Source organism: Malus domestica, chromosome 11 (genome assembly GCF_042453785.1).
Source record: "Malus domestica chromosome 11, GDT2T_hap1".
In the NCBI taxonomy this organism is placed as follows: Eukaryota; Viridiplantae; Streptophyta; class Magnoliopsida; order Rosales; family Rosaceae; genus Malus; species Malus domestica.
The window spans coordinates 9429808-9457781 of NC_091671.1; the positions used below are offsets into that span (position 1 = coordinate 9429808).

General features: G+C 38.3%; 3 protein-coding genes across 3 annotated transcripts; all 3 read left to right on the forward strand.

Annotated features, from left to right (window-relative positions):
* The first annotated feature begins 2405 nt into the window (after positions 1–2405).
* LOC103447710 (fasciclin-like arabinogalactan protein 4) lies at positions 2406–4177 on the forward strand. Its single transcript, XM_008386900.4, has one exon. It carries the CDS (start codon positions 2735–2737, stop codon positions 3992–3994), a length of 1260 nt encoding a protein of 419 aa, XP_008385122.1. The 5' UTR covers positions 2406–2734; the 3' UTR covers positions 3995–4177.
* Positions 4178–5026: 849 nt separating this feature from the next.
* On the forward strand, positions 5027–6388 carry LOC103447794 (uncharacterized). Its single transcript, XM_008386999.1, has 2 exons — positions 5027–5035; positions 5924–6388. The coding sequence occupies exons 1-2, from the start codon at positions 5027–5029 to the stop codon at positions 6386–6388; spliced, it is 474 nt and encodes a 157-aa protein (XP_008385221.1).
* Positions 6389–24657: 18269 nt separating this feature from the next.
* On the forward strand, positions 24658–27963 carry LOC103447711 (probable protein phosphatase 2C 4). Its single transcript, XM_008386901.4, has 4 exons — positions 24658–26583; positions 26685–26798; positions 27187–27451; positions 27551–27963. Exons 1-4 carry the CDS (start codon positions 24916–24918, stop codon positions 27664–27666), a joined length of 2163 nt encoding a protein of 720 aa, XP_008385123.1. The 5' UTR covers positions 24658–24915; the 3' UTR covers positions 27667–27963.
* The last annotated feature ends 11 nt before the right edge of the window (positions 27964–27974 follow it).

Below are 27974 nucleotides of genomic sequence, written 5' to 3' on the forward strand. Positions count from 1 at the left end.
AGGAGTCGATCGAAGGGTTCGCCAGTTGCGGGTTTGGGCTCGCATTTGGGTTCGGGTTGAGACGGTGGGGTGGTCTGTGCAGGTTTGCCGAACTTCTAGAGGGCCGAGAAGAGTCGGGGGATTTGATCATACGGCTTGTGATGATTGGGCACAAACTGCGTTGTCTTCCGCTGTCTATGGAGGAGACAATGAAGCGACGGTTGAGATCATACCACTTAGCGCATTCGTGGAACCAGCTGTTGTTGTGGTAGTGGTAGACATGGGTAGCGGGTTTGGCGAAATTTGTCGATAATCGCCAACCTGAGAGATGGAAGACTGAAAGTTGCAAGTTGTGATTTCAGACTGAGAATTCGCGGAAGGGTAGCAGGGGACCTTCATTTTTCTGAAGCATGAAGCTGCAAGTTGTGAGTTCGGGCTGGCGAGATTGAGAATGGCTCCTTATTTCTCAGTTGGGCTTTTTCGCTGGCCCCATTTCTGGGTTTCTAGAAAGGGAGATCAGACTGAGATTTTGGTTTGGTGTTTATGCAGGTTCACGGTGGATGTGAAGAATTGAGAGAGAACCGACATAACTTTTCGTGTCGTTTCCCACAGACGGCGCCAAATGTTGATGCACAAAACCAGAAGTCCTGGAACAACGTAAATCCGACCGTGAATCTGCATGAAATGTAAATAACACAAGATGTATCGTGGTTCACCCCAAGATTTGGGCTACGTCCACACTGAATATGTATTTATCTGAGGGAGAGAGAGAGAGGAGGAGCTCTGTAATGTGAGAGCTTTGAGAGGGGTGAGAGGCTTTTTTCTCGTTTGTGAGGGTGAGGAGGCTCTTTTATAGAATAAGGGATCCTCCCCTAATTACATATTTGCCCATTCCTTTATTACATAATTACATTTAAGTCCCCTGAGTATTTATACGAGGTCTAAATACGAGGCCCTAAATATGGTATAAACACTCTTTTTTTTGTCAATAGTTTATATATAGTCTAGGTGCTTTACTTCAAACAAACACTTTAACTTTGAATATAAAAAAAAAAAGGAAAACTAATGAAAAGGTCTTGAAAATTTGAAGTTTTAACAAAAATGACAAAATAAAGGGTAAAATAAATAGTACCATGATTGATTTTTTTAATGTAAAAATATAGTTTTTCGTTAAAGTGAAAAATACCGGAAATTTTTCATTAAAGTTCCTTATAAAAAATGAAACATAAGTAGAAGTGCGACATACAAAAATATAACCAAACAAATCCACTTGCGGTTTCATATGGAATTTGAACACCTTATTTTCCCCAACATTATGCTTAGAGTTAGCGTCCCAATAATTGCATGCGTCATGTGTGCGCCTTTTTCTTCATTCTTTTTCTTAGACAAACAATACATTCACGAATATGATCCGGATATTGCTATTCACACATCATTTTTATATTTTTATATTTTTATCTCTCACATATTCTAGTTACTTTTTATTCATTGATATTCTTTAATTTATTTAATTTAACGGCTAGAAATTGAAATAAATATGAAGAGATAAAAGCGGCGTGTAGATGACTCCACTCATTTGATTTTCTATGGCAACTTTATTGTGAAATGCAGAACACTCATCTCAATCAAATGGTTTCATATCAAGTATCTGTCACAAACAGAGGAGAGTGATTTCCTCTTCCAGTTAAGACAAAGTTTTAGTGGTGCCATATATTAATAGATTCATCGATGTCAAATACGTCACTTGTCAGATAACATTTGTTACACGTTCAAAAAGTGAATTACCCATTTAAGAAACGGTTGCAACATAAAGAATTGGTGATAATAGAATATCTCTTCTTTAATATGGGTGCTCTCCATCCAAGTGAGATCCGTAAGAGTTTTTCCATATATGAGCTAATCAAACTACTTTTTTTGGTATGTCGGACAACAAGTAAGGGATTGTGATATATTTGGACCAAATACATGTGAAATAAATATTGGTTTAATAAAAGGAATTAATGTAATTAGTTTTTTGAATTGGAGTTGGTTACAAACTCCTTAAAAAACTGATGACAACTATATCCATGATAGAACGAGTAGTTGCATCGTATAAGTGGCTTGATTCCTCTTCTCAAATCACGTTGGTTCTCTTATGATTGCTAGTCTTCCACTGCAAGTAAGTCCCATAATGGTTTCTTCATTTAAGGTTTACTACAATATACACGTGTCATTCAAACGTAGTTTAAGTGCTTAATTGTTATGATCTTTGGATGATGTTAATAAACGTCCAACAAGATCAGCTTGACATTTGATAAAATCAAAGTATATAAACTTCTACATTTATGTTTTTGTAAGAAGTATTTTACGAATGAACTCACCACTCTCTCACCGCCCAAAACAGTTAACTTGAGTTCCCAAGTTTCCGAACTTCCCAAGTTCCTCCGCTTTACTTGCACAGTTGCACTGTCCTTTGCCAGCTAGCAAATCTCCTCACCGCGAGTATCCCCCACTCAACCATCTCCCGCGACTGGTTAAACAAATCAACCACCACTTTCAGACACCAAAACTAAATGAACTATGTGCAAAAAGAATGAAATTTGTGGTATTTTCACACGCGTCATCTCCCACTCACTCTCTCACTCTCGCTCACTCTCTCTTACACTTAAATCCAGCACCCACCAAAAACCCAAAACACTCTCTGCAGTAAGAGAGAGAGAGAGAGAGAGAGAGAGAGAGAGAGTTAAACAACCACCCCTATCTAATCCAAGCCACCATGGCCAATACATTTCCTACTTCCCATTTTACCCCTGCGGCCCTCCTCTATTTCCTCGTCCTCCTCTCCTCGTCCTCCTCCATCCACGCCCTCAACATCTCCACCCTCCTCTCCCCCTTCCCCGACCTCTCCTCCTTCACCTCCCTCCTCTCCTCCTCCATCTCCTCCGACCTCCTCCCCCGCTCCTCCCTCACCCTCCTCGCCGTCCCCAACTCCTTCCTCTCCTCCACCTCTGACCTCACGCGCCGCATATCCCCTTCATCACGCGCCGACGTCCTCCGCTATCACGTCCTCCTTGAGTACCTCTCCCCCGCTGACATCCTCCGCCTCCCTCCCTCCGGCAAGCTTGTCACCACCCTCTTCCAAACCACAGGCCGCGCCACCAACAACTTCGGCTCCGTCAACCTCACCCGCAACCCCTACACCGGCGTCGTCTCGATCCGCTCCCCTGCCCCCTTCTCCCCCTCAAATGCCACCGTTTTGTCCCTCGTCACAAACCTCCCGTACAATGTCTCCATCTTTTCCGTTAATTCCCTTTTACTCCCCTACGGATTCGACCTCATGGCCTCCGATGCCCGCCCGCCCCTCGGCATCAACATCACCAAAGTCCTCATCGACGGCCACAATTTCAACGTCGCAGCCTCCATGCTCGCGGCATCCGGCGTCGTCGAGGAGTTCGAGGCCGCCGAGGGCGGTGCCGGAATCACCCTCTTCGTCCCCACCGACACCGCGTTCTCCAATCTCCCGTCCACCGTCCGCCTCCAGTCCCTCCCGGCCAACAGAAAAGCGGTAGTTCTCAAATTCCACGTCCTCCCCTCCTACTACCCACTCGGTTCGCTCCAGTCGATTGTGAACCCGGTCCAGCCCACATTGGCCACGGACGACGGCGGAGCCACCTCGTACACTCTCAACATCAGCAGAATCAACGGCTCGATGGCCATCAGCACCGGGATCGTCCAGGCCGTGGTCACCCAGACGGTGTTCGACCAAAAGCCCGTGTCAATTTTCGGGGTTTCGGAGGTTTTGCTGCCCAAAGAGATCTTCGGTAGAAACCCGATTTTCGCAACGCAACCCGGGCCTCCCTTAGACGGGGCTCCGCCCCCCGACATTGCCCTCTCGCCGGAGAGCCTGAATGAACCTCCGTCGCACCTCTCTTCGCCGCCCGATTGGATCAGATCAGATGCCGCTACTTCTGCAATCAATGGGTTGCGGAGCTTGTGGATTGCATCTTGTTGTATAGGATTGTATTTAATGGTATGAGATTAAATTTTTGTTATTTTTGGTTCTTAATTGCTAGATTTTTGGTGGGGTTTTTTTTCCACACATTGAATTGAATTTAGGCTGCAAAAATCAAAGAAGCCATTTTTGTTTTTAATTTGTTAAAATTTTGTTAATTACTGAATAATTTTATGTAAATCAGAAGAAAGAACAGATTTTGTTTTATTTTTTTAGTTTCTTGGATCTGGTGTTTTCTACCGTGGAAGATGTTCAAAGTTTGATCATAAGATCTAATTCTTTTGCTTTTTACCAGCCACATCTGCATTTGCAGAGTTGCATTGATCTTACTTTGCAGTAACTTGTGGTAAATAAAATTGGGTAGCTTTTGCCTTTAACTGACTAGCCCATCGAACCCATGGGTAATTTTTATTTTTCAATGTGTGGAAGCACCCCCAAATGTAGAAAATCTGCAAATTCTTTCTGGTGGAATCTGCAGACTTTGAGAAAAAAGGGCTCAATTAACTTAGGTATTAAGTACTTAAAAGTTAAAACTCTCTAACCTTTTACTGTTAGTTTATATAAGTCTCTTTTTTTTTTAATATTTAACACAAATAAAAATTTATTAGAAATGTGACATCCGTTAAGTCTCAATTAATTTCTGTAAATGAACATATGGCAATGATGGATCCCACTTATATGCTTACTTGGACACTAAAATAATAATAAAAATAGAAAATTGATATTGGCGTTTCAAAAATTTCATGCTATATTCTAAGCTTTCTATATTTGAAAAGAAAAATACACTTGTGAGGAGTGGAGAATAAGATTTTTAGAGTGTCAATAACACTTCTCTAAAAATAACTTCAAAAAAGACATAAAGATGAAAAAATAAAAATATATAAACAAATTTACAGATAAATTGGAGAAAAAAAATGAAGATTGAAAAATGTCCTAACAAAGAAGAGGGTTAAGAATTAAGATAGGGTTTCTAGGAGCTTGTTTCTATTATATGATTTCTTCATTCATCAATTTTTTGCTAGTAAAGTTTCCGGTTATTGTTTGTTGGAAGCGAAGATGGTGGCTGTATCATGGCAATCCAGACCATTTCAACAACCTTCATGACATTTTTCCTTGGCAGCTTGAGTTGTATGGTGAAGTTTGTGATTATGCGCTAGGTTTGGAGGTGATGGCCTGAAAGGTGGAGGCATATTGATGATGTAGACAAATTAAGTCCTGATTAATTTAAACATAAATTTATGTGGGACTTAATAGATATGACATTTTTAATAAGTTGGGAACTTGTTTGATATAGACCAATTTGGATTGACACTTAGTACTACGATTTGCTATTATCTCTCTTTGCTTAGAAGTGAGATTTTAGGTTTAAATCTCGTGGATGGTAAATTTGATATCAAATTAGGTTGCTTATTGTGTGACTTAGCTAAATTTTCCCTCACCCTAGTGTAAAAATATCTATGTACTAAAAAAAATGGTAATTGTTTTTTTTTTTTTTTTTTTTACTTTTGTTTCCTTTTGTCATACTCATAATAAAGTTATGAAGCTTTCATATTTGTGTTTCCCACGATATCCTTCACCATTTTGAACATTTTTTAACCACATTATTTTTAGCATAGCGATAACATTAGTGAATTAAATAAGCTGCGAGAAAAAAGAGAAGGTAGGATCAAATTCATACTAGGATGCATAGGTAAAGCGCCATCTGTTAATGTTGAATCCCACATCAGCCATAGGGGAAGAAGAATAAGGCTTCGTTTGGCAGGTCAGACTATACTGACTATTTCTGTTGGATAGGATAAATAGTTACCGAATAGTACTGACTAAATTAGTCGGGCGTTTGGTGTAGTATCGGACTATTGATCGTATTATTTATACTGTGTTTGGTATTATATCGGATAGGAGAATCAAACTTAAAATAAAATAAAATAAAATAGAATTCATCTCTTTTCCCAGATCTCTCCGCCGCAACCCCCAAATCCCTCCCTCTCTCCATTGTTCTTCTTCATCTGCTCCGCCATTTTCAGCACCACCATCGACAACTCCAGCTACAACTTCTCCAAATCCTCCACCTCCTCATCCGTCGCCTCCCTCAAATCCTTTAAATCCTCCCTCCCTCAAAACCCCCAAATCTACAACCTCTCTGAGATCAGCTCCGCGACCTCCAACTTCCTCCCCCACCACTACCTCTCATCCTCCTCCTGGCACTGCTCCATCCGCTCCGAAGACACCGTCGTCTTCCAGCGCAAGTCCCGCAACTCGAAGAACCTGAGTTACACCGTCCTGTCGTCGTGGCTATCCCGGATGCAGATCACTACCGACCTCGCCCACGGCCTCGATTACATCCACCACTGCTCCAGCCTCGACTCTACATTCGTCCACAACCACATCAAGAGCTCCAACATCATCGTCTCCGAGTAGGACCACCTTGTGCTCGGCGCCAAAATCTGCCACTTCGGTACGGCAGAGCTAAAAATGGCAGAGTTGGTCGAGTTCGAGAAGGCGAGAGAGAGGGCGAGAGAGAGGGCGAGAGAGAGGGGGTTGAGTTTGAGCGGAGAGGAAGGAGAGCGAGGCCGACTAAATTATACCGTGAATTTGGATGGTATAAGCAGTCGGGTAAGCGCCGGATAAAAAACGTGGGCCCAGATTATTTAATCCAGTGCCTATTTAATCCAAACGGCACCAAACACCGTACACCGTATTATTAGTACTATCCGGTGCCCTATACGGTGTGCCAAACAGGACCTAAGAGTTTAAATAGAATTACTCAACTCTAACAAACATCAAGACTTTTTATTATAAAACCTCATATCTGATAGTTTGGGCAAGTAGTAATTACCAAATTGGGAACATTATCGGGATTACTAGAGTGGATTAATAAATGGAACAAGATGATTTAATAATCATTAGTTTTGAAAAGGAAACAATGGATACAAAAAGAAAACCGAACATGTTCTAAATTTCCATTTTTAACTAACATTAATTTGTATAGTTGTATCGTCTAACCTCACACAGTCCCAACTGGCGTGCTGACCACGCAGCCCTGCAAAATACATTTTCGTCCCCTGCTGGTAAGGCAAATGGCTGGTTTGATGACGATGTATTTTTATAAAAAGTGGATATAAAAAAAAGTTGAACTCAAAAATGTGTTTGGTTCATATTTAAAAATAGCTTATTTTTATAGTTTTGGATGAAAAAAAAGCTGAAAACGTGAAGCAATAAAAATGAAATTCTTACGGTACAGCAGAAACATTTTTTTTTTAAAACACAACGATACCAAACCAGCTCAAATTGAGACTAAAATAAGATGGAATTGCTTTTCGTCCACATCACCTCTTCTTCTAGGCGCTTGCATTTTATTTATTTTTTACAATACAGCAGAAACATTTTTTTTAAAGCACAACAATACCAAACCAGCTCAAATTGAGACCAAAATAAAATGGAATTGCTTTCCTTCCACATCACCTCTTCTTCTAGACACTTGCATTTTTTTTATTTTTTACAGCACAGCAGAAACATTTTTTTTTATAAAGCACAACAATACCAAACTAGCTCAAATTGAGACCAAAATAAAATGGAATTGCTTTTCGTCTACATCACCTCTTCTTCTAGGCGCTTGCATTTTATTTATTTTTTATTAATTTTCTTTTAATTTACTAAAAATTTAGTAAATAAATTGCCGAGTGCGTGGGGAGCTCTACTCCCCAAAATAAAATGTAAAACGAAGAAAATTGAAAATTTGGTGTTTATTTTTTAAGTCTTTTGTTTAATCAGCAATTAAAAAGTTACTACTCATTACTACGATTTGGAGCTTGTGAGTTAAAAATCTTAAATTCAAATCTCGTGAATAAAAAATTTGATATTAAATTAAATTACTCATTACGTGATTTAGCCGAATTTCTCTTTTTCTTAATATACAATATATCTTTGTAAAAAAAAACAATTGAAAAGTTGGTGGTGGGGAAATCAGAAATGTAATGAGTGAAGAGAAAGTGCATGACAGATCATGGTGTGGACCTTAGAAACGGACGGTATCGACGGAGGATGTGGTTTTGTTCATGCATTTTAAAGCCGTTCGATGTTGATTGGACTAGCAGCGGGCAAGGGGGAGAGCAGGGCAGTGTACGGCCAGACCTAGTGAAACTATTAGATCAGAGGATGGAAATCTGCAGTGTGATGTGCTCAGACGTCTTTTTCGCATTCTATTTCGGAGTAGGATTATATCTTCTCTTATTCTCATCATCTTCCCTTCCTTCTTGTCACAAATTGTTTTTTATCTTCTTCTACCTATAAAAAAATTAATATAAAACGTTGACGTGATTTAATCGTAATCATTCAAATAAGAGGTAAGAGAAAAAGAGAGAGACTCAGAGGGGAGAAAATCTTACTCCCTCTATTTATGGGATACACCTCTGATGGTGATGTTTGTTTATTGGCGTCCATATTACATAGATGAAACAAGGTTCCTTTTAAGTGAATTTGTCTTGCAATTGGTGACATCAATACAAGAGATCTTATGTGCGTTTATTGTATCGGACTATTTAGGACTGAACTAACTTCTAAGATTAAACTGAACTGGTTTGACTTGGACTAACCAGGACAAAAATAATGAAGTGTTTGGTGCAGTAACGAACTATATGTCATGGACTAAATTATTAGGGAAAACAAAAAGGTAATTAGCAAACTGAATTTTGGTCTCAAAAACATTTTCGAATCATGAATTGGATACAAAACAGAAGCAAACTGGATGATGTGAAGAAATGTCGAGCTAACAGTAATCGTAAACGAAATTGCAAAAATAGAAATCGAAATATACCCATTTTGCTAAAAAAATTGCAGAAATTGCTAAACGCCCACAACACTATAGCAGCAATTTACACAAATTATAACACCAAATTCACAGATAAATTGGTTAAAAAAAAAAAACTGAATTCCAAGACAACAACACAATTCCAATCACCATTAGCAGAAATTGCAAATCTTGTGAGGGTTAGAGCAAGTACCAAAGAGCAAAACCAAAATCAAGCGGCAAGAGAATAAAAAATTGGGGACTTCCACATCTGTGAAATACAAAATCTATGATTTCGTAAACATCAACAATTCTCTGTGACTTGAGTTTTAGTGGTCGGTGGGATGGTCTGGCAAGGTCGTCGAGTAGGATGAGAACACGAGAGGAGTCGATCGGCCGACTGGTCGGGGAGTGGTGGCTGAGGCCGAAGGGGTCAAGCAGATAGGGACGCGAGAAAGGAGTCGATCAGACGACGACGCGGCAGTGTTAGGTACTCAAGCCGAACCCAAAAGATTAGTCTAATAGATGGGAAGACCCCAAGGACTTAAGTACCACTACACCATTTCTGGTGTAGCCGATTTGGGATCATAACATCACACCATCATTCGGAAGACCCAACACCTACAATAACCCTTACTCTGGTAGCTTTCACTCTTAACGGCAGTGCACCCTTTGGTCGTCCCGTTAAGGTAGCCTTTTCCAAGTCTCCCCCTCCTAAAAGTCGGGGCCCAACGCCCACAATGATCCTTACTCTAGCGGCTTTCACTCTTAACGACGGCTCACCCTTTGGTCGTCCTGTTAAGGTAACCATTTCCAGGTCACCCCCTCTGTAGGGTCAGGAACCTAGGCTCTGATACCAATGTTAGGTGCTCAAGCCCAAGGGAAGAGCTTAACTCAAATGACTAGTTCAATAGGTGGGAGGATCCCAAAGACTTAAGTACCACTACACCAAAGAGCCTAGAGGTTTGGATCTTATTAATGGCAGCCATCGATTTTATAGGTTCTTTTGAGTCTTCCACCAAATTAACCACATAGTGCATCCCAACAATTCCAAGGATAAAAATTAACAAGCAGCAAAATGCATATATAAGCTTCACACTAAACCATTGTTGGCTGAAGGCATCAAATAAGGATTCAACAATGGAAATACCTCTGATAATATTGAATGCATATTGTCGAACAGCTTCAAAAACATCTGCAACCTTAGCTTGGGTTGGAGTTGGGTATTCTAGCACTAACTCAAGAAACTAATAAGCTACAGTAACATTAGCTCCATTGTGCTATTTGGACTAGTTTTCTTCATTATTTGTTTCCAAATTGAAGTTAGAACAGGGGAGCTGGATGACAAGACAACCAAGTTGCACAACTAAGGCTATCGTTTTGTACCGCTTAATGTCATAAAGCAATGCCCCTCTTATGTTACGAGACACTGCTAACAAGTGCAAAAGGCTTTGAACATTCTATAATTTGTACTGATAGGCATGGGGTGGTTCCTATGTCCCAACCCTCCTAACTACAACCCAAGAGACTAGTGATGGCATAGTTGCATGATGCCAGTCACCACCATATTGCCTTGAACAAAAGCATGATTGTTTTTTACCCATGCGTTTGCCCTCCTTGCACGGAAGATAGAGCATTAGCTTTACATCTTGAACCAATGCGTCTCTGGGATCCCATACTGGCTGAAAGTTAAGGTTACTGGGGAACAACACAGAGAAATCAACATGTAGATCGATAGCCAAGGCACCAAAAGTGATTTCCCGATGATCCTTGAGAAAGAATATGAATTCAAAATAAGTGCCCCTAATATCCTCACACTTTCTCTTCGGCATTTCATCAAACAATGTAGCTTCCTTATATTGCATCACTTGTAGTAGACAAGTAAAATGCATTGCATGATTAATAAAGTGTAGCTGTGGGATCAAAAATTAAGGGTACTTGTCACAATGGTTCTCCTGGTGCTTGGAACAGAGCATCACCCCTAGAATTTTAGCTAATCCCCTCCCAGATCCCATCCATTCCAGAATTCACCTATAATTATGCAAAACTGAGGGCATACAACCATGTTACGAAAAAGAGAGGTCATTCGATCGAAAAGGTTTCCTGTAGCATCCTCGCTTTGTCTCTTAGCTATTTCATCAAATACTTTCTCTGAATTCAAAACCATCACAAACTTGCCAACCTCATACATGTCGACCCAACCATTTATCTCAGTCAAATAAGCATCATTCATTACTACCTTGCCATTAATATAACACGCAAGGAAACTATGGAAAAGCCAATGCCACATGGCTTTTCGATTTTTAAACTTGTAAATCAAAGATCTTAATACCTCATGGCGACGTTTCATGGTGTTTGCATGAGAGATACCTACATATTGAGTAGCTCTTGCATTCCTGAGGGGGAAACCCAGAACATGCGTCATTGTTGTAGCTTCCTTGGTGCTCAAAACAGGTTTGTGACTATGAGCATGGGCTGATTCAGTGCTAAAGGATGCTGAAATTGAAAATAGTAATGGCGTTGTGGTCATCACCGAATCATGAATTACATTCTTCCAACCAAGCAGCAAAACTGTGGTTGCAACGGAGTCGTTCGAGGGTGGCTTAACAACTGAAGTTGCCAGTGCTCGCAACAACGGTGAGGATGAAAGCAGCGGTAGAGCTTTGGATTGCCGCCGGAATAAGTTGCGATTGGGCTCCTCTAGCACAGATTGGGCTCTAAGGTAACTGGATAGGCTCAATCACAGGAGAAACATGATGATCAGTGGCAAGAGGGGCAGAGATGCCTTCCTGGTGCTTCGAGAGCTCATCTCTCTACAAAATTTGTCGAAATAGGCAGGAAGCTTGGTTGTGAAGACCTTTTCGATAGCAGCGTTAATGAGGGAAGGTAACGAGGCCATCATAGCCTCCAAGGAAGCAACATGATCTTCCAGGGAAGAAAAATGAGGAGCAGCGGTTTGGCGGGTATGCACAGGAGGGAAACCAGGATTCGAGAAAGATGATACCATTGATAAGATCTAAACCTCTAGGCCCTTAATCAACTTGCAAGTAACACAGAGGATAGAGAGGAAGAGGGAAGGAAGACGAATGAGCGGAGCTCTAATATTTTTTGTATTGATTTCTTTTGTAAAATTCTAATCTGACTTTTACATCCAAAACATGAGCTTATATATAAGTTTCCACTAAAACAAATTGTCAGGTGGCAATAACTAATCATTCCTTAATACTCATATTTTGTCTGCTATTACATCACTAATTGTGATCGAGATACAGGATCATAACAGGCGAAGAGTGATGGCTGACGCTGAAGGGGTTAAGCAGATGCGGACGCGATAGAGGAGTCGATCAGACGATGCGAGAAAGAAAGGAGTTGAGCGTATAAGGACGAGAGAGAGCACGGTCTTAGCAATCCCATAGGTTTTGAGAGGACTCGCTAAGGCCGGCTAGCGAGGCTTGTAGTCCATGCGAGTGAAAGCTAATCTCATCAAACCTAATCCCTCCCGGTAACAAACATAAGATTTCACCAAGTTTTAGTGTAGTCTAGTCTTGTAAAACTTAATGAAGGTAAACAAACACACCTTTAATGTATTATTTGAATATATGACAACAAAAAATATTATCAATGATGTCACTGAAACAATATATTAACTTTACAACAGATTATGTGGTTCGTTTGAAGACTTTTGAAACTTTTGTAATATGATCCAAACTCATCCATTCAACTGAATCAGTGATGCAGTTTTTAATTTAATTTGGAAGTGATGATATTGAGCTTTCATTTGTGAACACGTGTTTGATCCAAAAGAATGAGTTGTTTGTTTTTATTTTCTTTTATACAACGATAATACTAAAACAAAGAAAGAATGAATTGGTATCAAACTCATCATCAACGAAATTCAAATCTCAGACCTTATTTACATATAAAAATGAATAATACTAAGTTGTAGTACTAATTGGCAAAAAATGAGTTGTTTAGGTTATAAAAAAAATTGAGGCTACAATTCAAACCCTACATAAAAGAAGGTGACTGAGATGAAGCTCTAAGCATTCGATAGCTCAACAAGGGTTGTAGTGGTTAAAAACATTCATCTATACATTCGAGATCTTATATTAAAGTACCTTGTTTCTCTTGCATTGATTCGGGGACATAAATGAGGCAGCAATAAAGCATAACATGAACTCAAGTTAAAATAGTATTACTACTATAGTTTAGTAAATTCGAATTTCAGACATGAATATGTCACACTATTAACCCTTGCATCCAAAATCCTGTGTTAGATTCTCCTTACCCTGCTATCATTTGCTTAAATGCAAGGCTCGTTTTGATAACTTTTTAGTTTTAGTTTTCACGTTTTGTGTGTAAAGAAAATATAAGGGGAAGACAAAGAACGGTTATGAGAGGATGACAATAGAATCTTGAAACTATTCAAATAGTTCTAATAGTTTTTGGTTTTTAGTTTTCATGTAGTGCACCTTTCGTTGTATATACATAACATTATTCAGACAAATGTACATACATTACTTCTACATCTCTCTTACCATCTTTCCTCCACAAAATCCTTTTAATTTGTGAGAGTTGGGTTAAAAAGAACATGCGGATTGCTTCAGAAAATAGAGTGGTTATAATGATTGAAGCATATGATTTTGAAGGCGATTCGTTACAAATTTATCTTCTATGCTTAAAAATTTAAAAACGAAGAGTGTTTTCCCCAAATTTGAAGAAGAGGAAGAGGAAAACAATGGACTCAATGTTGGTGAAATCTCAGCCAAACCCTCCGGCCAAAATTGGAGGTCAGTACGTAGCAATACTGGAAAGCCAAGGGCAATTGTGCAAACTATAATTGAACTCGCTGAGTGTACAATCTTTTTTCATTGACGAAGAGTTAACCTCGCATAATCCTTCTTTATTAAAAAAAGCATCAATGATCTTTTTTGCACTGTTTATTCCAACTGAAGTGAACTAGGATTATAAGGAACAATAGGCAGCAGGTCCTCACTGCAACAAAAAACGTAGAGGAGGCCAGCAAAGGTATGTGGCTGAATTCCTCCATGGTTTGAGGATTGATTCTCAATCATTATGTAGGATTACAAAGCCTTGATTTACATGTATACTTTCTATACAAGAAATACATAAAAGGAAGGCTAATCTAAGGGATTTTATTTACAAGAAAATCAATTAGAAATCACAATAAATCAGGAGTCATAATTATAGTCTATCATCTCGTACCATCAACAGAATAGTATTCTTGAATGCGACACGAACGCTGATAGTTTCAATTACATCGTTACCAATAACTTCATTAGCGTACTTTTTTTATATTCCTCAATCCCTTTCGTGAGTTTAGCAACCAAGCTCTCAAGTTGTACCTCATCACTTTCGATGCACTGTCATTGCTGCAAAGGTCCATGCATAATTCCCCACGATGTTTCGGCCAAGGCCTGCCCCGATCTCTCTTTCTCATGTTCACAACTGGACACAAAATCGATGGCTTTATAAAACTCGTATTTGATCTTGATGCTTGAATTATGCATTTCCAAATGAGCACTGACACTACTTCAACGCGGGTCCGGTTTGGAGTGGTATTGGTAGCTTTAGACTTGAGAGCAGAAATCTTGGAGGCATCAATCGCGATTCGCAAGTCTCCTTGTCATACACCTTTATGTAGACACTGGGTGGCAGTGCAAATTGGTTCGAGTTGAAGAAATATAGAGGTGGGAAAAGAGCACGACGTTATGATCAGTAGTAGAGCTGGCCGAGACAAGGGCAACTGCAGCCAAGGTCAACGAGTTTGCTTATCGTAAAAGCATCGGAGATCTTATGGCAAAAGCTTACGCCAATTGCCAACCAACCACATTCAAAGAAGTTGGCCTGGATTAGTACAAGAGACACTGTGTCTGATAGTGTGGATTCTTTCTCAGTAGGAAGCAGCTGTTCTAAGACCCCAACATCTGGTTTCTCCAAAATCTTCCATACGGGACAGTTGACTTGGGCTACAAGAAATCCAACCCATGATCATCGCAACAGATTGAATCAATTTTTTGAAACTCTCCTGCAAAGGGGTAGAAGCGAGTGAGGGCTTCAGATAATTATGTTTTTAGAAAGTTGGATCTCTCAGAAAACAAAGAATGGTGATCAATAATATCATGAACCCTAGTTTTTTTGGGATAGAAGAGAAGTAGTGGGACATAAATATCAGGCTCAAAGTGGTCATAAAAAGAGAGGGTCAGATTTCTAAGGTGGGGAGGAGTTGGAGAGGATTGGTATAATGGTTTCCTTCTCAAGGATTTTAACATTGATTTCTGAAGCCATCTTTTGCTCAACCCTTCGAGCTTAATAAACATAGAAGGACCCTCCATGTATATGCCGGAGTTGGAGCTCTAGTGGAAGGTTTCAGGAGCGCGGAGCGAGCGCTGGAGTCGTTGAACGGAGGAGACACAATGTGGTCGTTAAAGTCTTTGCATGCATGGCATTGGCAAGCCAGCAGGAGGAGTTGGGCTGGCAAACATAATTGAGCCTATAACGCTGCATGGCTAGCCTAACCATCAAGTATTGGGCCTGGTCATGTATGCCTGCTATAGAGGAGTCTTGAAATATATGTTGGTCTTTAAGATTTAACAGGAAATTTGTTGTCAAAATGATATCTTCAAATAAGTAAAGTTTCTTGTGGTAATAAGAAATTACTGCCTATTGATGATTTAACATTAACATAAGAAGCCTTAGCGGACGAAAGATGGCCTTCAAATACTCGCGAGAATCCAAGTCCACTCTTGAGTTTCCAATGGCCTCGATAAACTAGCTTGGGGGAGAAAATATGAACATTGATAATTGGATTATTACTTAAATGCTGAAACTCTAATCTACCTAGCTTTACTTTTCTACTAATAGTCTGACACGGCTAGCAAAACTCAAATCCTTCCCTTGGCCTAGTAAGGTCTCATAGAGAAATTAGCCCAATAAGGCTGAATAAGGAATATTTTCAATAGGATCAACAAACGAGATAACAATTCATATAACCATGGCTCAGTCATATGCCACGATATTCGATGTGGTTACGAGGTCTCCCTAAGACCATCTCCAACCCTTGACCTTAAACCTAAAATTTTTAGCCAAAAAAATTTAGGTTTTAACCCAAAAACAGTTTTTCTGCTCCAACTCTTCTGGCCTAAAATTTTAGCCCCAGATTATTAAAGAATGAATTTAGACTAATTTTTTTTTCTCTTAAAGTAACCTTTTTAAAATAAAAAAATATGTAGACTATCCTAATTTAATTTTATGAACATTTTAACCTTAAAATATTTAGATTCTGACAAATACTGAAAAATCAATAACCGACACCATGAAACTCGTTAAACATTATGAAAAAATATGAAACAAATGAAAGATTTTTTTTAATTACTTTAGCCGTTAAATTTCATCAAATTAGATCTTAACCGTTGGATTCAATGAATTTATAAATATAAAACTAAATAAAATATACATATATAGTGGGCAAATCCCACTAATTATGGGCTAAATTTGGCTTCCATTTGAGTTTTAGGTTTTAGAGGTTTTAGGCCACATTTTAACATTGTGTTGGGTTGAGTTTTTTGGGGCGGGGGGGGGGGGGGGAATAGAAGTGTAAATTTGAGTTTTAGCTCATGGTTGGAGAAGGCCTAAATGAGACACTTAACTAATGCACTTCGTCACGTCTCACTAAAATCAGACTAATGACTTCATGGGCAAGATAAAAGATCTTAAACAAGGCAATCATCAGAATGCTACACGTGCCCTAATGAATCACCTTCAAGCTCAAACTTGCCACTATGTAAGGCTACGACCATCCGCCATGAAGAGGTAACTGTTCCTACGCCAAGAAACTAAAGTATGCACATTCATTCCATCTACTAAATCTAACATAGACATCAAAGACTTTTTGGCTCAAACCACATTAGTGTGACAACTTGTCTATATTTTTTTATTGCAGGATGACCAGAATAATTCTATGCTTCTATAGAATTCGTTCCCCACAGTGCGTTCATGTTGAAATATATATAGAATTCACATTAATGATATATACAAACAACATATGATCATTCTTCTTTCCATGTGGAAACTGGATTTGTGAAAAAAAATGAAAAGAAAAAAAAAAGATTGATCAACACAATTGATGTAAAGTCCAGCGCGTGATTACTGCAAATGATTATAACATCCATTCACATATTTCCTCATTTGAAGTCAAAACCAAATAGTCGTAAATGTGACTAGCATTTTGGAAATGACGAATGCCCTACAAACCGTGGCGTTGCTCGTACGCAAGTACACCAAGTTAAATTTGAGTGCAAATAATAGCCCTAACAATTATGTAATTATGTATTGAATCTCGTCATTGCCTAGTGAAGCAAAATGAAAAACCATAAAATTCTTTTGAATCGTAAGAGTCAAATTAACTAGCTCATGTAGATTGATTTAGGAAATATAGTGGTTACGACGATTGAAGTGTATGATTTTCGAAACGATTCACTAGTGATTTGTGTACCATTACTTAAAAATAAAGAAATTATCCCCAAATTTGAGGAAGGGGTAAACAAAGGAAACAATAGACTCAATGTTGGTGAAGTCTCAGCCAAACCGTCCTGTCAAAATTGCCAAATTTAGGACCAAGATGTGGATGGCACAGGATGGTGACAACAATGTTAATATGTACTGCTGGTTGTAAATATTAGTGGTGGGCAATGGTGGTGGTGGTGGTGGTGGAGGAGGAGCTTAACCTAATGACAGTGACCATGGTGCCTAAGCTATGAATTCCTTTTCAGTCTAACTCTTTAGATTGTGTTTGCTCTATGGTTGGCATTTATGTTCATTTAAATCTCTTTTGGTAGACTCCTAAAATTAAAATCTGTCTAGCACAAAGTATATAATATTTTTTCTATCCGAGATTCACTCTTGCAACTATTTCACCATGTGACAAAGTTTTTATTAAGCGGATATGCACTTTTTAAACACGTTTAAGTATTGACAGACCAGATGAAGCAGTGCTAAAACTGTGAAATAGTTGCCAGAGAAAATCTCTCATTTTCCCTCCCTATTTTCCTTGCTAATCAAGTTTCCTTGATTTTGCAACAAAATCAACATTCTTTGTGCAGGTTGAATTAATAATCTTAATTAACAAGATTTTTTAAGGTTCAAGTTTTGTCTATGTGCATTTGGAAAAAGGAGACCTTGTAATTAAAGTCAAGAAATAAGATTAGTTGTTTTAGTCCTCTTTTCATTAATTTATAATTTGATTGACTGGTGTGCTGCCTTACATGATAGAAATTGTCAAACAACATTCATGAATCATAATTGATCTTTGGCACTTTTTAAAGGGATCCCTTTTTATTTCTCAAATTAGGTAACCTTAAAATACATAATTTATTCCCAGTTGAAAGGCACCATGATCAAGCCATTTAAGTTATATCTTATTGGGTTTAAACAAAGTCTTACAGTTGTTTTTTTTTTTTAATAATTAAGGGAAAGAAAGATCAAGAACAAAAAAGACAGTTTGATTACTAAAGATGTCATGACATGCACATTATTGGGTTCTCCTTATTTACTTAAACAAAGGTTTAGCTGAAGTGTATAGCATTTGGAATCCATTGGTCAACAAACATGGTGGCAGCCATGGACAGAGCCACAAGTTATTAGTGGAAGCATTTTTTAACGATGAAATTAAGTTTAAAATTCGATACAATGTAAACAACTTATCATCCAACTACATGATTAGAAAGTTAAGATTGTAAACTATTAGTTTACATGACTAGGAAGGGTGAGAGGATAGGATAAGTATAGAACGTAAGAAGATAATTCTTATTTTTAGTTGGGGCAATTTTCCATCGCTAAAAGAGTTGAGTGGGGACAACTGCTCCCAGTAGACATATGATGGTGGCAGCAAACTTTCAAAAGGATTGAGAAGGTAATGGTAAAGAGAAGTGATTTATGCACTGCTCTTATTCTCTTACTTCTGTCTTCTAACCGTATGATTGGATAAGTCAGAGGACAATCAACGAATATAAACAAACGGAGAAGTGCAAATGTGAAAATCACTATGGTAAGTAAAACCCATCAAACTGAAACAAACCAAAAGAAAAAAAAAGTTGAAACCCATTGGATGCATCTTCTTTTACCATATATTATTTGGCAATATAATAACCAAAAATGATTTAAAGATCCATAGCATGATTATTTTTATCTCCAAGTTGATGAGTCAATGGATCATGCCATTATCTTTCTTTTATTTCTTGTAGAGTTGTTTAAAGGCCACACTAATTGTGCTCCCCAAAAAATTAATTTGGAAATGCATGCAAGTCATTGTTCAAATATTAAGCTATTCAACTTTATATGGATTCATTACATGACATTTTATTAGAATTCTGCATAAATTACATTTGAAGATTTGAGTCCAAGATTGTGAAATCTTTTCCACAATATCGGTGGATATTTTACTAACAAAATAATAAGTAAACAAAAGTTTGCAGAATAAAAATTCACTTATTCACAAAGTCTCACATGGTTAAGATTAAATTTTACAATGGTAGTGTTAAAACACCTGTTGGAGAATAGGATCCCACATCAGTCATATGACAAAATAATACATAATTAATGTGTGAATTTCCATCCCTAATATCACCGAGACTTTTTATGATAAAACTCAACACATAGTAATAGGTGTGGTTAAGTTGGGATAACATCGGTGATATTAGTGATGGAACATGCTTTAGCCTACAAAGTTTATCAACACACCCCATATTTAAATCAATGGTTGAAATAACACTTAATAAGGTTACACTATGGAATACGAATTTCACAGAAACTTGGCCCCATATATATACGCGTTCATCCCCTAACTAGTAAATAACTTAATAAGATAATATGTGAATAATTGAGTGTGTGGTTTAGTTTAATATGCAGATTTGCACATAAATTAAGGCCTATTTGATTATATGTTAGGTAGGATTAGTTTATGATAAAAGGTTCAGGGTGCTGATAAAATAGACAAAAGTTTGGAAATAGTGGGTGGGTCAAGGAGTGAAGCAAATGGATGTGCATATGTATATGGGCGATGGTGGTGGTGGCTTAGGCAGGTTACTCCACTTGCTATATTGGAATGATGATGGGCTTGAATTATTTCATGAATGGGATAGAATTAAGAAAGTGGCAATTGATGGGATGAGAAATATTAAGAAGATTTTCGATGAATTCTCTGTCATTTTATAATTTAACGTCAATTTTTGTATAAATATTATAAAATATTATTTCAAAATATGAGATGACAGAGAATTCATAGAGAGTCTCACTTTTAAGAAAGTCTCCTTAATATTTCTTGGAATGGGATTTCTATTGTTTAATGAATAATATTAATAACCTAGGTTGATGCCTACTTACCCTCTTAATATAAACTTTTGAATGCTTGATTAAGGCATATAATATTCCCAAATAAATCTTTATTTTTCTCAAGTGTCGGATGCAATCATTCAGCTAAAAAATAATTACCTTTGCCTCATGATTTTCAATTGTGGTTGCGAAAATACTATTTTCATGACACTAAAATATTGTCACGGGGTAGAGTTAATTCACATTTTATAATACAGTTAAAAGATAAATTTATTTACTTTATTATCAATATTACTAACGAATCTACATGTTATAACTTGAGAAAATTGTCTCGAGCTAGGGTTTTTTATCCCCATTTTTTGTGTTTTTTTTTTTGTCAAATCCATTTTTTGGGTTGATGTCAACCATGTTTTCAAGTTTCCATTTGGATTGATTGTGTTATAATTGTGCGTTGTATCTAGTACTGATGTACTTTTATAAAAAGTGGGTATAAAAAAAAGCTGAGCTCAAAAATATGTTTGGTAAACACTTAAAAACAGCTTATTTTCACAGTTTTGGTTGAAAAAAATTGAAAACGTGAAGCAACAAAAATAAGCTTATTCTCACAGCACAGCAGAATCAGTTTTTTTTCAAAGCACAACAATATCAAATCAGCCCTTAGTTTGGTGGTGATTTCTACCTCGATGTCAATGTCTACCCCATAGTAGACAACGGCGATCGCTCATCTGTATTTTATAGTCTTGCTACATTTGAGTTGTTTTAAGCGTGTATTTGGTATACCTTCGTTGTGTTATGTCAATTTTTCAACTAATATGTACTAGTGCCGATTGTTATTTTCGTGACTGAATTGAAGATTTCATTGATTGATGGTTGTGCATGATTTTCTCTGGATCATGTGTCAACTCTGCATTTGAATTCCTCTCAAATGTTAAATTAGGTTAATGTCTTCCATATTTTTCTTCTCACGCTAAATACGATTAGACATTTTCGCGTTTTTCGAATTTTTGTCAATGCCAAATATAAGTTTGAAAAATCAAGATTCAATTTGACATAGAGATTTGACTAGTAGGATTGAAATGAATGTTTTGAATAAGATGTTTTCTCCAAACTTCATTTAAAAAAAAATGTTCAATCTTTCTCGAGCGTGGGAAGCAACCACTCAGAAGGCAACCAATCCACAAACGATTTTGAGTATACAATTGTAGGCAAACTATACTCCAAAATAGTCCTGCACTCATTCCAAATTGCTAAAATGTTGGGTACGAGTTTCAAATTGGGGAAATAACGAACCTTGTATGTGATTAGGTGTTAGACAATTTCTCATATTGTTGATTTTAGGTAGTGTTATCCACTCATTCATTTTTACTTCCCACACACTTCTCTTAATTTTCGGTCGTCAGATCAAATGAATTGAAGAAGATCAATGACAAAAGATCAACAAGGGTGTGTGAGAGATAAAAATAAGTGTGTGAATAGCACATTCCTTAATTTTATGGTAAAACTTAACTTTTTAAAAAGAATTCTCTTTTTATAATTGTAATACGAACAAAATATATAAATGACCAGAAATAATTCCTCGTCTTAACTTGACTTATAGTAATTTTTCTTTTGTCTTCTTCAATCTCTTCAACCACCTTGTTTTTACCTTCCAAAACATCATTTACATTGACTTTAACTTCATCTTTACCGTAAAATCCATATAATTCTTGCTTGAACTAACCTCACTTTCTTTTGTCTTTTGATGTTAGGCCAATAGTATGTGCACTCAAATTCGAATCTTCCTTCCTGTAAATTAAAGTAATTTAGTTAGGATATTGTCTTGTATATATATATAAACAAAGGTCTTTTGGTTTCCAATTGGAAAGCTTGCACCTCTAGATCAAAATAAAACCAAGTTAACACTTCACCCTCCAAATTTAGTGTGAATCAAGGTGGAGCTAGCCTTTAGGTTTCATACAAGTTTTACAGTCGTGGTAAAATCCAAGCATATTTGACAATTTCATGTGTCTAAATTGGAGGCAATTTTGACATATTTAGTTGTCTAGATGGTCAAGTCTTACTGGCATCGGCACAAACATGCACATCCTTGCCCCAAATCTGTCCTATACGATCGCCTCTTTTGCCAAAATCCTTCTTTTGAAACCAACAAATTAGACCAGCTCTTTGAACTCTTCCAAGTTCCAACCCCTTGTGTGCTTCAACAACTGTAAAGTCTTCTTTCAATGTCTAAAATTGTGTATCTTCAAAACCTGCAAAAGTAATCCAAACTCAATTGTGATACTTCTTTACAACTTGGGTTTTTTTTAGCAGAAACATTTGGTTGAAACTAAAACGATTAGAATTAACTAACGACAAAATAGCATTTAAATATTGACGATATACTGACAAAATTTTGAAAAGTGATTGTTTTAGCAATTGAGATTTGTATTTTCATTATTTCGCCCAACTTCATTTTTATTCAAAAATAAAATGTACACAACTTTCATAGAGAGATAGCCCACTTAAGAAACAGAGTTACGACATCACAATAAATAATTTATAATTAGACATCGTACTTATCACAAATATATATCGTCTTATGATCAGGTTATCCCCGAACGTGATTCTCTTCAACTTGTTCATTCTATTGGCAACGTTAAGCAAGACTCTTCATCGCACAACCCAATTATTGGTGAGTGAAAGCTAGTTTGAGATCTTTCTCTCAAGTCTCGTATAATTCATGCCTGACATAGCGCTAATGTTGTGGCACATAGAATAACCAAGTTAGTCTTAGTGCATAATCTAAATTTTATTTGGTTTGATGATCCTCCAAGTTTTATCCATGCCGCTCTCCTTAAAGATTGCACATAAAAATTTCAATAAAAGTAGAGAAAATTGGAACGAAACACATCTACAATAAGAGCGAAGAATTAGGCAAGACAAACTACACATAAAAATTTGGCATCGAACTACACATCTAACTAAATATCCTAAAACAATTAAATTAAAAGCTAGTTAGTTGGTGTAGAAAGTAATTGGTCGAGTCAGTTACAAACCCACAAGATAAATAAATAAATAAAGGGGTGTGCTATCCACACACTCCATTTTACTTCTTACACACCCTTGATAATTTATGTTCATTAATCTTCTTTAATTCATCCGATCCGACAACTGAAAATTAAAAAAATGTGTGAAAAGTAAAATAGGGTATGTGGATATCACACCCCTAAATAAAATGTGACTTCCTTGTTTAAAAACTGGCTTAGCACTAATGGGTTTGTACATGTAACGTCTGGTATTAACATCATCACCTACCTCCCTCTCCCTCCTTCCATCAATATTTAATATTCAAATACAATTAAAAGTCAACAAAAAGACAAGTCCACATTGGTCAACCCCCTTTTTAAACTCCCACATTACTCGTTTACATAACATAATTAGTAATCTACTAATCTTCAACCACCCCACCTCACCAAATTTAATAATCCAAATCTAACTAAAAACTTCCCCCAATAAAAACAAAAGATGGTAGCTCAAACAAATCAAAATAAAATACCAAATTGGAAAGATTGTTTAGTTCAAAGAACCTCCAAATTTAATCGTTGATTTGCTTCTGAAAGATAATCATTGTTTATAATGTATGTGCAAAACATTTTTCTTTCGATTGGATTGAATCGCCAATTCATTCGGAAAAAACTACATTCTACTTGTATTCAAAACTCTTCGTGTTCAAATAAGAAAACTTCATACTTATGAATATAACTGTTCATATTGTGAATCACTCTATAAAGATAATCTCTGCAAAAAAATGAATTAAAACTAAGATCGTTTAGTCAATCTATTATAGCAAATACATAGACGGTTTATAATGCTTTTACCAATTTCATTCATATGTTTTTATACACTTCCATAACTAAATTTTTTATTTTTTGCAGAAACAATCTTTATTGAGTGATTTATAATATAAACGATTCTGATTATAAACACCAAATTTTAGAAATCGACAACGAATAATTTTAAGTAAGAAAGTATACTCATCATTTGAATAAATAAATATTATTATTTTTTATCGAACTTATTCATTTTTCTCATCAACAATTATCAATACTATTTTTAAGAAAACAAACCAAAATAAAAAAATCAAGCACTCAACACTGTGTGTGAGCTGTTTTGACGACGAAGACGACGAAAAAAAAAAACACTGTGAGCTGCGGACAGCGTACTCGAGTTGACAAAAGAAATCCCCCACGCAATAATCGCTTCCCACGTGCTTCGGATCCGACGCGTCTCCTCATTCCCCTCGTCCCGATCCAACGGTGCTGGCGGCACGCTTTTCCAAGCCTACTTGTTGGCCTTGGCTATTTGACTTTTGGATGCGGTAAAGCATTTCCCCCACGTCATGTCAACGCTTCTCACGAGCGCGTGAGAGAGCCTCCACTCAACAAAAATCAACCACGTCTCCCTCTTCCCGGGCCCACCGAGCCGGGCAAATATCCTCCACTCCCAACCGCGCGTTGATCCACGCTCGTCAAAGACATCCTCCTAGTTAAAGAGAAGCAAAAATTAATCTCAAGACTTAAAACCGACGAGTAACGAGTTTACTCAAAAGCACTATTCAAATATTTATCACAAAGTCTTTTTTATTTTCCCATTTCAAAAATCCAACCCTCAAAGTCAACGCCTCTCCCCCTTCTTCTTCTCAGCTTCATCTCTCTCTCTCTCTCTCTCTCTCTCTCTCTCTCTCAATCGGCCATGAGAGCTAAACCAAAAGCTAAAGCTTGATAATCTTTCACTTCAATTTTTAATTTTTTCATTTGGGTTCGATCGGATTATGGGGAACGGCTTCGGGAAAGTGAGCGGGTGCTTCACCGGCGTCAAGGAAGGCCGCCGTCACGGCAGACACGACGAGTCAGTTTTAGAATCGAACCAATACGACGAGGGACTCGGCCACTCCTTCTGCTATGTCCGACCCGACCCAGCTTGGCTCGCATCCTCCAAAGTCCACTCCGAAGAAGCAACCACCTTCAGAACCATCTCCGGCGCTTCCGTCAGCGCCAATACCTCCACCCCTCTATCCACCTCCCTAATCGATCTCTACTCCTACAACAGCATCGATCGTGCTGCCGCTTTCGAGAGCTCCACCTCTTTCGCTTCGATTCCACTGCAGCCCATCCCGAGAAATCTGATCAACTCGGGTCCGATTTCGGGCGCTGGGATTCCCGGGTCGGGTCCTTTGGAAAGAGGGTTCCTATCGGGTCCGATCGAGCGCGGGTTCATGTCCGGTCCACTCGATCGGGGCATCTTCTCGGGTCCTATGGAAAAGGGTTACTCCGAGCAGTTGCCTCGGAGCTTCTCGATCGGCGGTCTCGGGTTTAAATCGAGATCCGGGAAGGGCAAGCTTATTCAGGTATTACGGCGAGCGATATCGAAGACGATGTATCGGGGTCAGAACGCCATCGCTATGCCGATAAAAAGCCGCGTCGTTTCGGTCAAGGAGGATTGGGTTGTCGGCGGCGGACAGGAGAAGATTAATCACAACGAGAATTTGACCGTTAGCAGCGTGAATTTCAGTAGCGAGGGGAGTTTGGAAGACGACGAGTCGTTGGCGAGTCAGAATCTTCAGTGGGCGCAGGGAAAGGCAGGTGAAGATCGGGTGCACGTAGTCGTTTCGGAGGAGGACGGGTGGGTTTTCGTCGGGATTTACGACGGATTTAACGGCCCCGATGCGCCGGATTACTTGATGTCTAACTTGTACACGGCTGTGAACAAGGAGCTTAAAGGGTTGTTGTGGGATGAGAAGGCGGAATCGGGTGCCATTGCCGCCCCTGCAACCTCCCCTGTTCGCTCCGAAGATTCGAATTCGGAGAGTGATGGTGATTTGGGAAGGAATCCGGTGGTGGATGAGCAAGAGAATTATCCTTGTGCAAGTGGGGAGGGGAATTTAGATTCGAATTCGAGGAGAAAAGAAGGGAGGAATTTGAAAACAAAGTACCGCGGCACGGGGAGGAAATGGGAGGATAGTCAGAGGAGGTGGAGGTGTGAGTGGGATAGAGAGAGAGTAGAGCTTGATCGGAGGTTAAAGGAACAGCTCAGTAAGTTTTTGGGTTCCGATGGATCGTCCACCGGAGCTTCAAGTGCGAATCACTCGGATGTTTTGAAAGCTCTGTCTGAAGCCTTGAGAAAAACAGAGGAGGCCTATTTGGAAGTTGCTGATAGGATGCTTTTGGAAAATCCTGAATTGGCTCTGATGGGTTCTTGTGTTCTTGTAATGCTGATGAAGGGTGAGGATGTTTATGTGATGAATGTGGGCGATAGTCGGGTGGTTTTGGCGCACAAGGCGGAACCCGATTATTGGTTAGGGAAGATTAGGCAGGATTTGGAGAGGATTAATGAGGAAACTTTGAATGATATGGAAGGATGTGATGGCGAGAGAGGCAATGCGATTCCCAATTTGACTGCTTTTCAGCTGACCACGGATCACAGCACAAGTGAAGAAGAGGTGTGTTGTGTTTCTTTTTTTGCGTTGTTTCTTGTGTTTCTGTTTTGGTTGTTAGTTTTGAGAGGTTCGATTCATGTTTTTGTATGCTGCATTTTCTTCAGGAAGTTCAGAGAATCCGAAATGAACACCCCGAGGATGCTTGCGCTGTGATGAATGACCGTGTCAAGGGCTCGTTGAAGGTCACTCGGGCATTCGGTGCAGGTTTTCTCAAACAGGTATTGTTACATTCTACACTAGTTGCTGCTCTACAGCCTATTTGTTAGCATTCTTTCATTTAGTAGTCCATTACATCTCAAATATTTGTGCTTGTATATCGATAATAGAAGCATTCGGATATTACAGCCATTCTGATTCGTAACCTTCAGCTGCACGGATAAGTTAGAGAAAGATTAGAAATCACTTGAAGTATCATTGCTAGAACAAATAGAAAAAGATTTGGGCTGCAAATTATGAACTATTGAGATTTTAGATGCAACAGATGGAGGACAGAATATATTACTGAATGCCAATTTTTGCACATTGAAGGATCTCTTCGTTTAGATTTAGTGTTTCATGACAAGATTGTTCGCTTGCTGATATCGATATTTGTCTGTCTGCGTGCAGCCTAAATGGAACAATGCACTTCTAGAGGCGTTCCAAATCGACTACATAGGGACTTCCCCGTACATCACTTGTTCTCCGTCTCTCCACCACCACAGATTAGGTCCCAAAGACAGGTTTTTGATATTATCCTCTGATGGATTGTATCAATACTTTACCAACGAAGAAGCTGTTTCCGAAGTTGAACTTTTCATCACATTGCAACCTGAAGGAGATCCGGCGCAGCATCTGGTTGAGGAAGTGCTGTTTCGTGCTGCAAAAAAGGCCGGTAAGTTGTAATCAAAATTAGAGAAAACATCGTTCCAATAAAAATGTTTAATTCATTGCAGAACCCTAATACAGTGAGCTTGGTTTACATGAATCTCAGGAATGGACTTCCACGACCTTCTCCAAATACCACAAGGGGATCGAAGGCGGTACCATGATGATGTTTCTGTCATTGTTATCTCCCTAGAAGGAAGAATATGGAGATCATGTGTATAAGTAGAGAAAATAAAAGATAAACAGATAAAAATACAGAGAAAATCCCGGAAAAGTCAGGCATTTCCTTCCTTGTTCGACATTTTTTTCTTCGTTTTTTCCCTAATCACCTCTGTAAAATACCAATTAAGCTTCAGGAAGTTCCTGAGGAGGAACTTGGTTGTGCACTTTTCTGGGTGATGAGGACTGTAAAGATGTAAAATCTGGTTCTCTAGCTGATTACATAAACTTGTCACAGAAAATCAAAATTGTAATTTTTCGAATAAGCAACGTACCTTGCGAAAAGGGTTTTGTTTGGCACCATCTTCTCT

Coding starts and splice junctions, on each gene's coding strand:
- LOC103447710 (XM_008386900.4), top strand. CDS start 2,735: ATGGCCAATACATTTCCTACTTCCCATTTTACCCCTGCGGCCCTCCTC.
- LOC103447711 (XM_008386901.4), top strand. CDS start 24,916: ATGGGGAACGGCTTCGGGAAAGTGAGCGGGTGCTTCACCGGCGTCAAG. Junction 26,584..26,684: donor ACAGCACAAGTGAAGAAGAG/GTGTGTTGTGTT, acceptor CATTTTCTTCAG/GAAGTTCAGAGAATCCGAAA. Junction 27,452..27,550: donor TCGTGCTGCAAAAAAGGCCG/GTAAGTTGTAAT, acceptor CATGAATCTCAG/GAATGGACTTCCACGACCTT.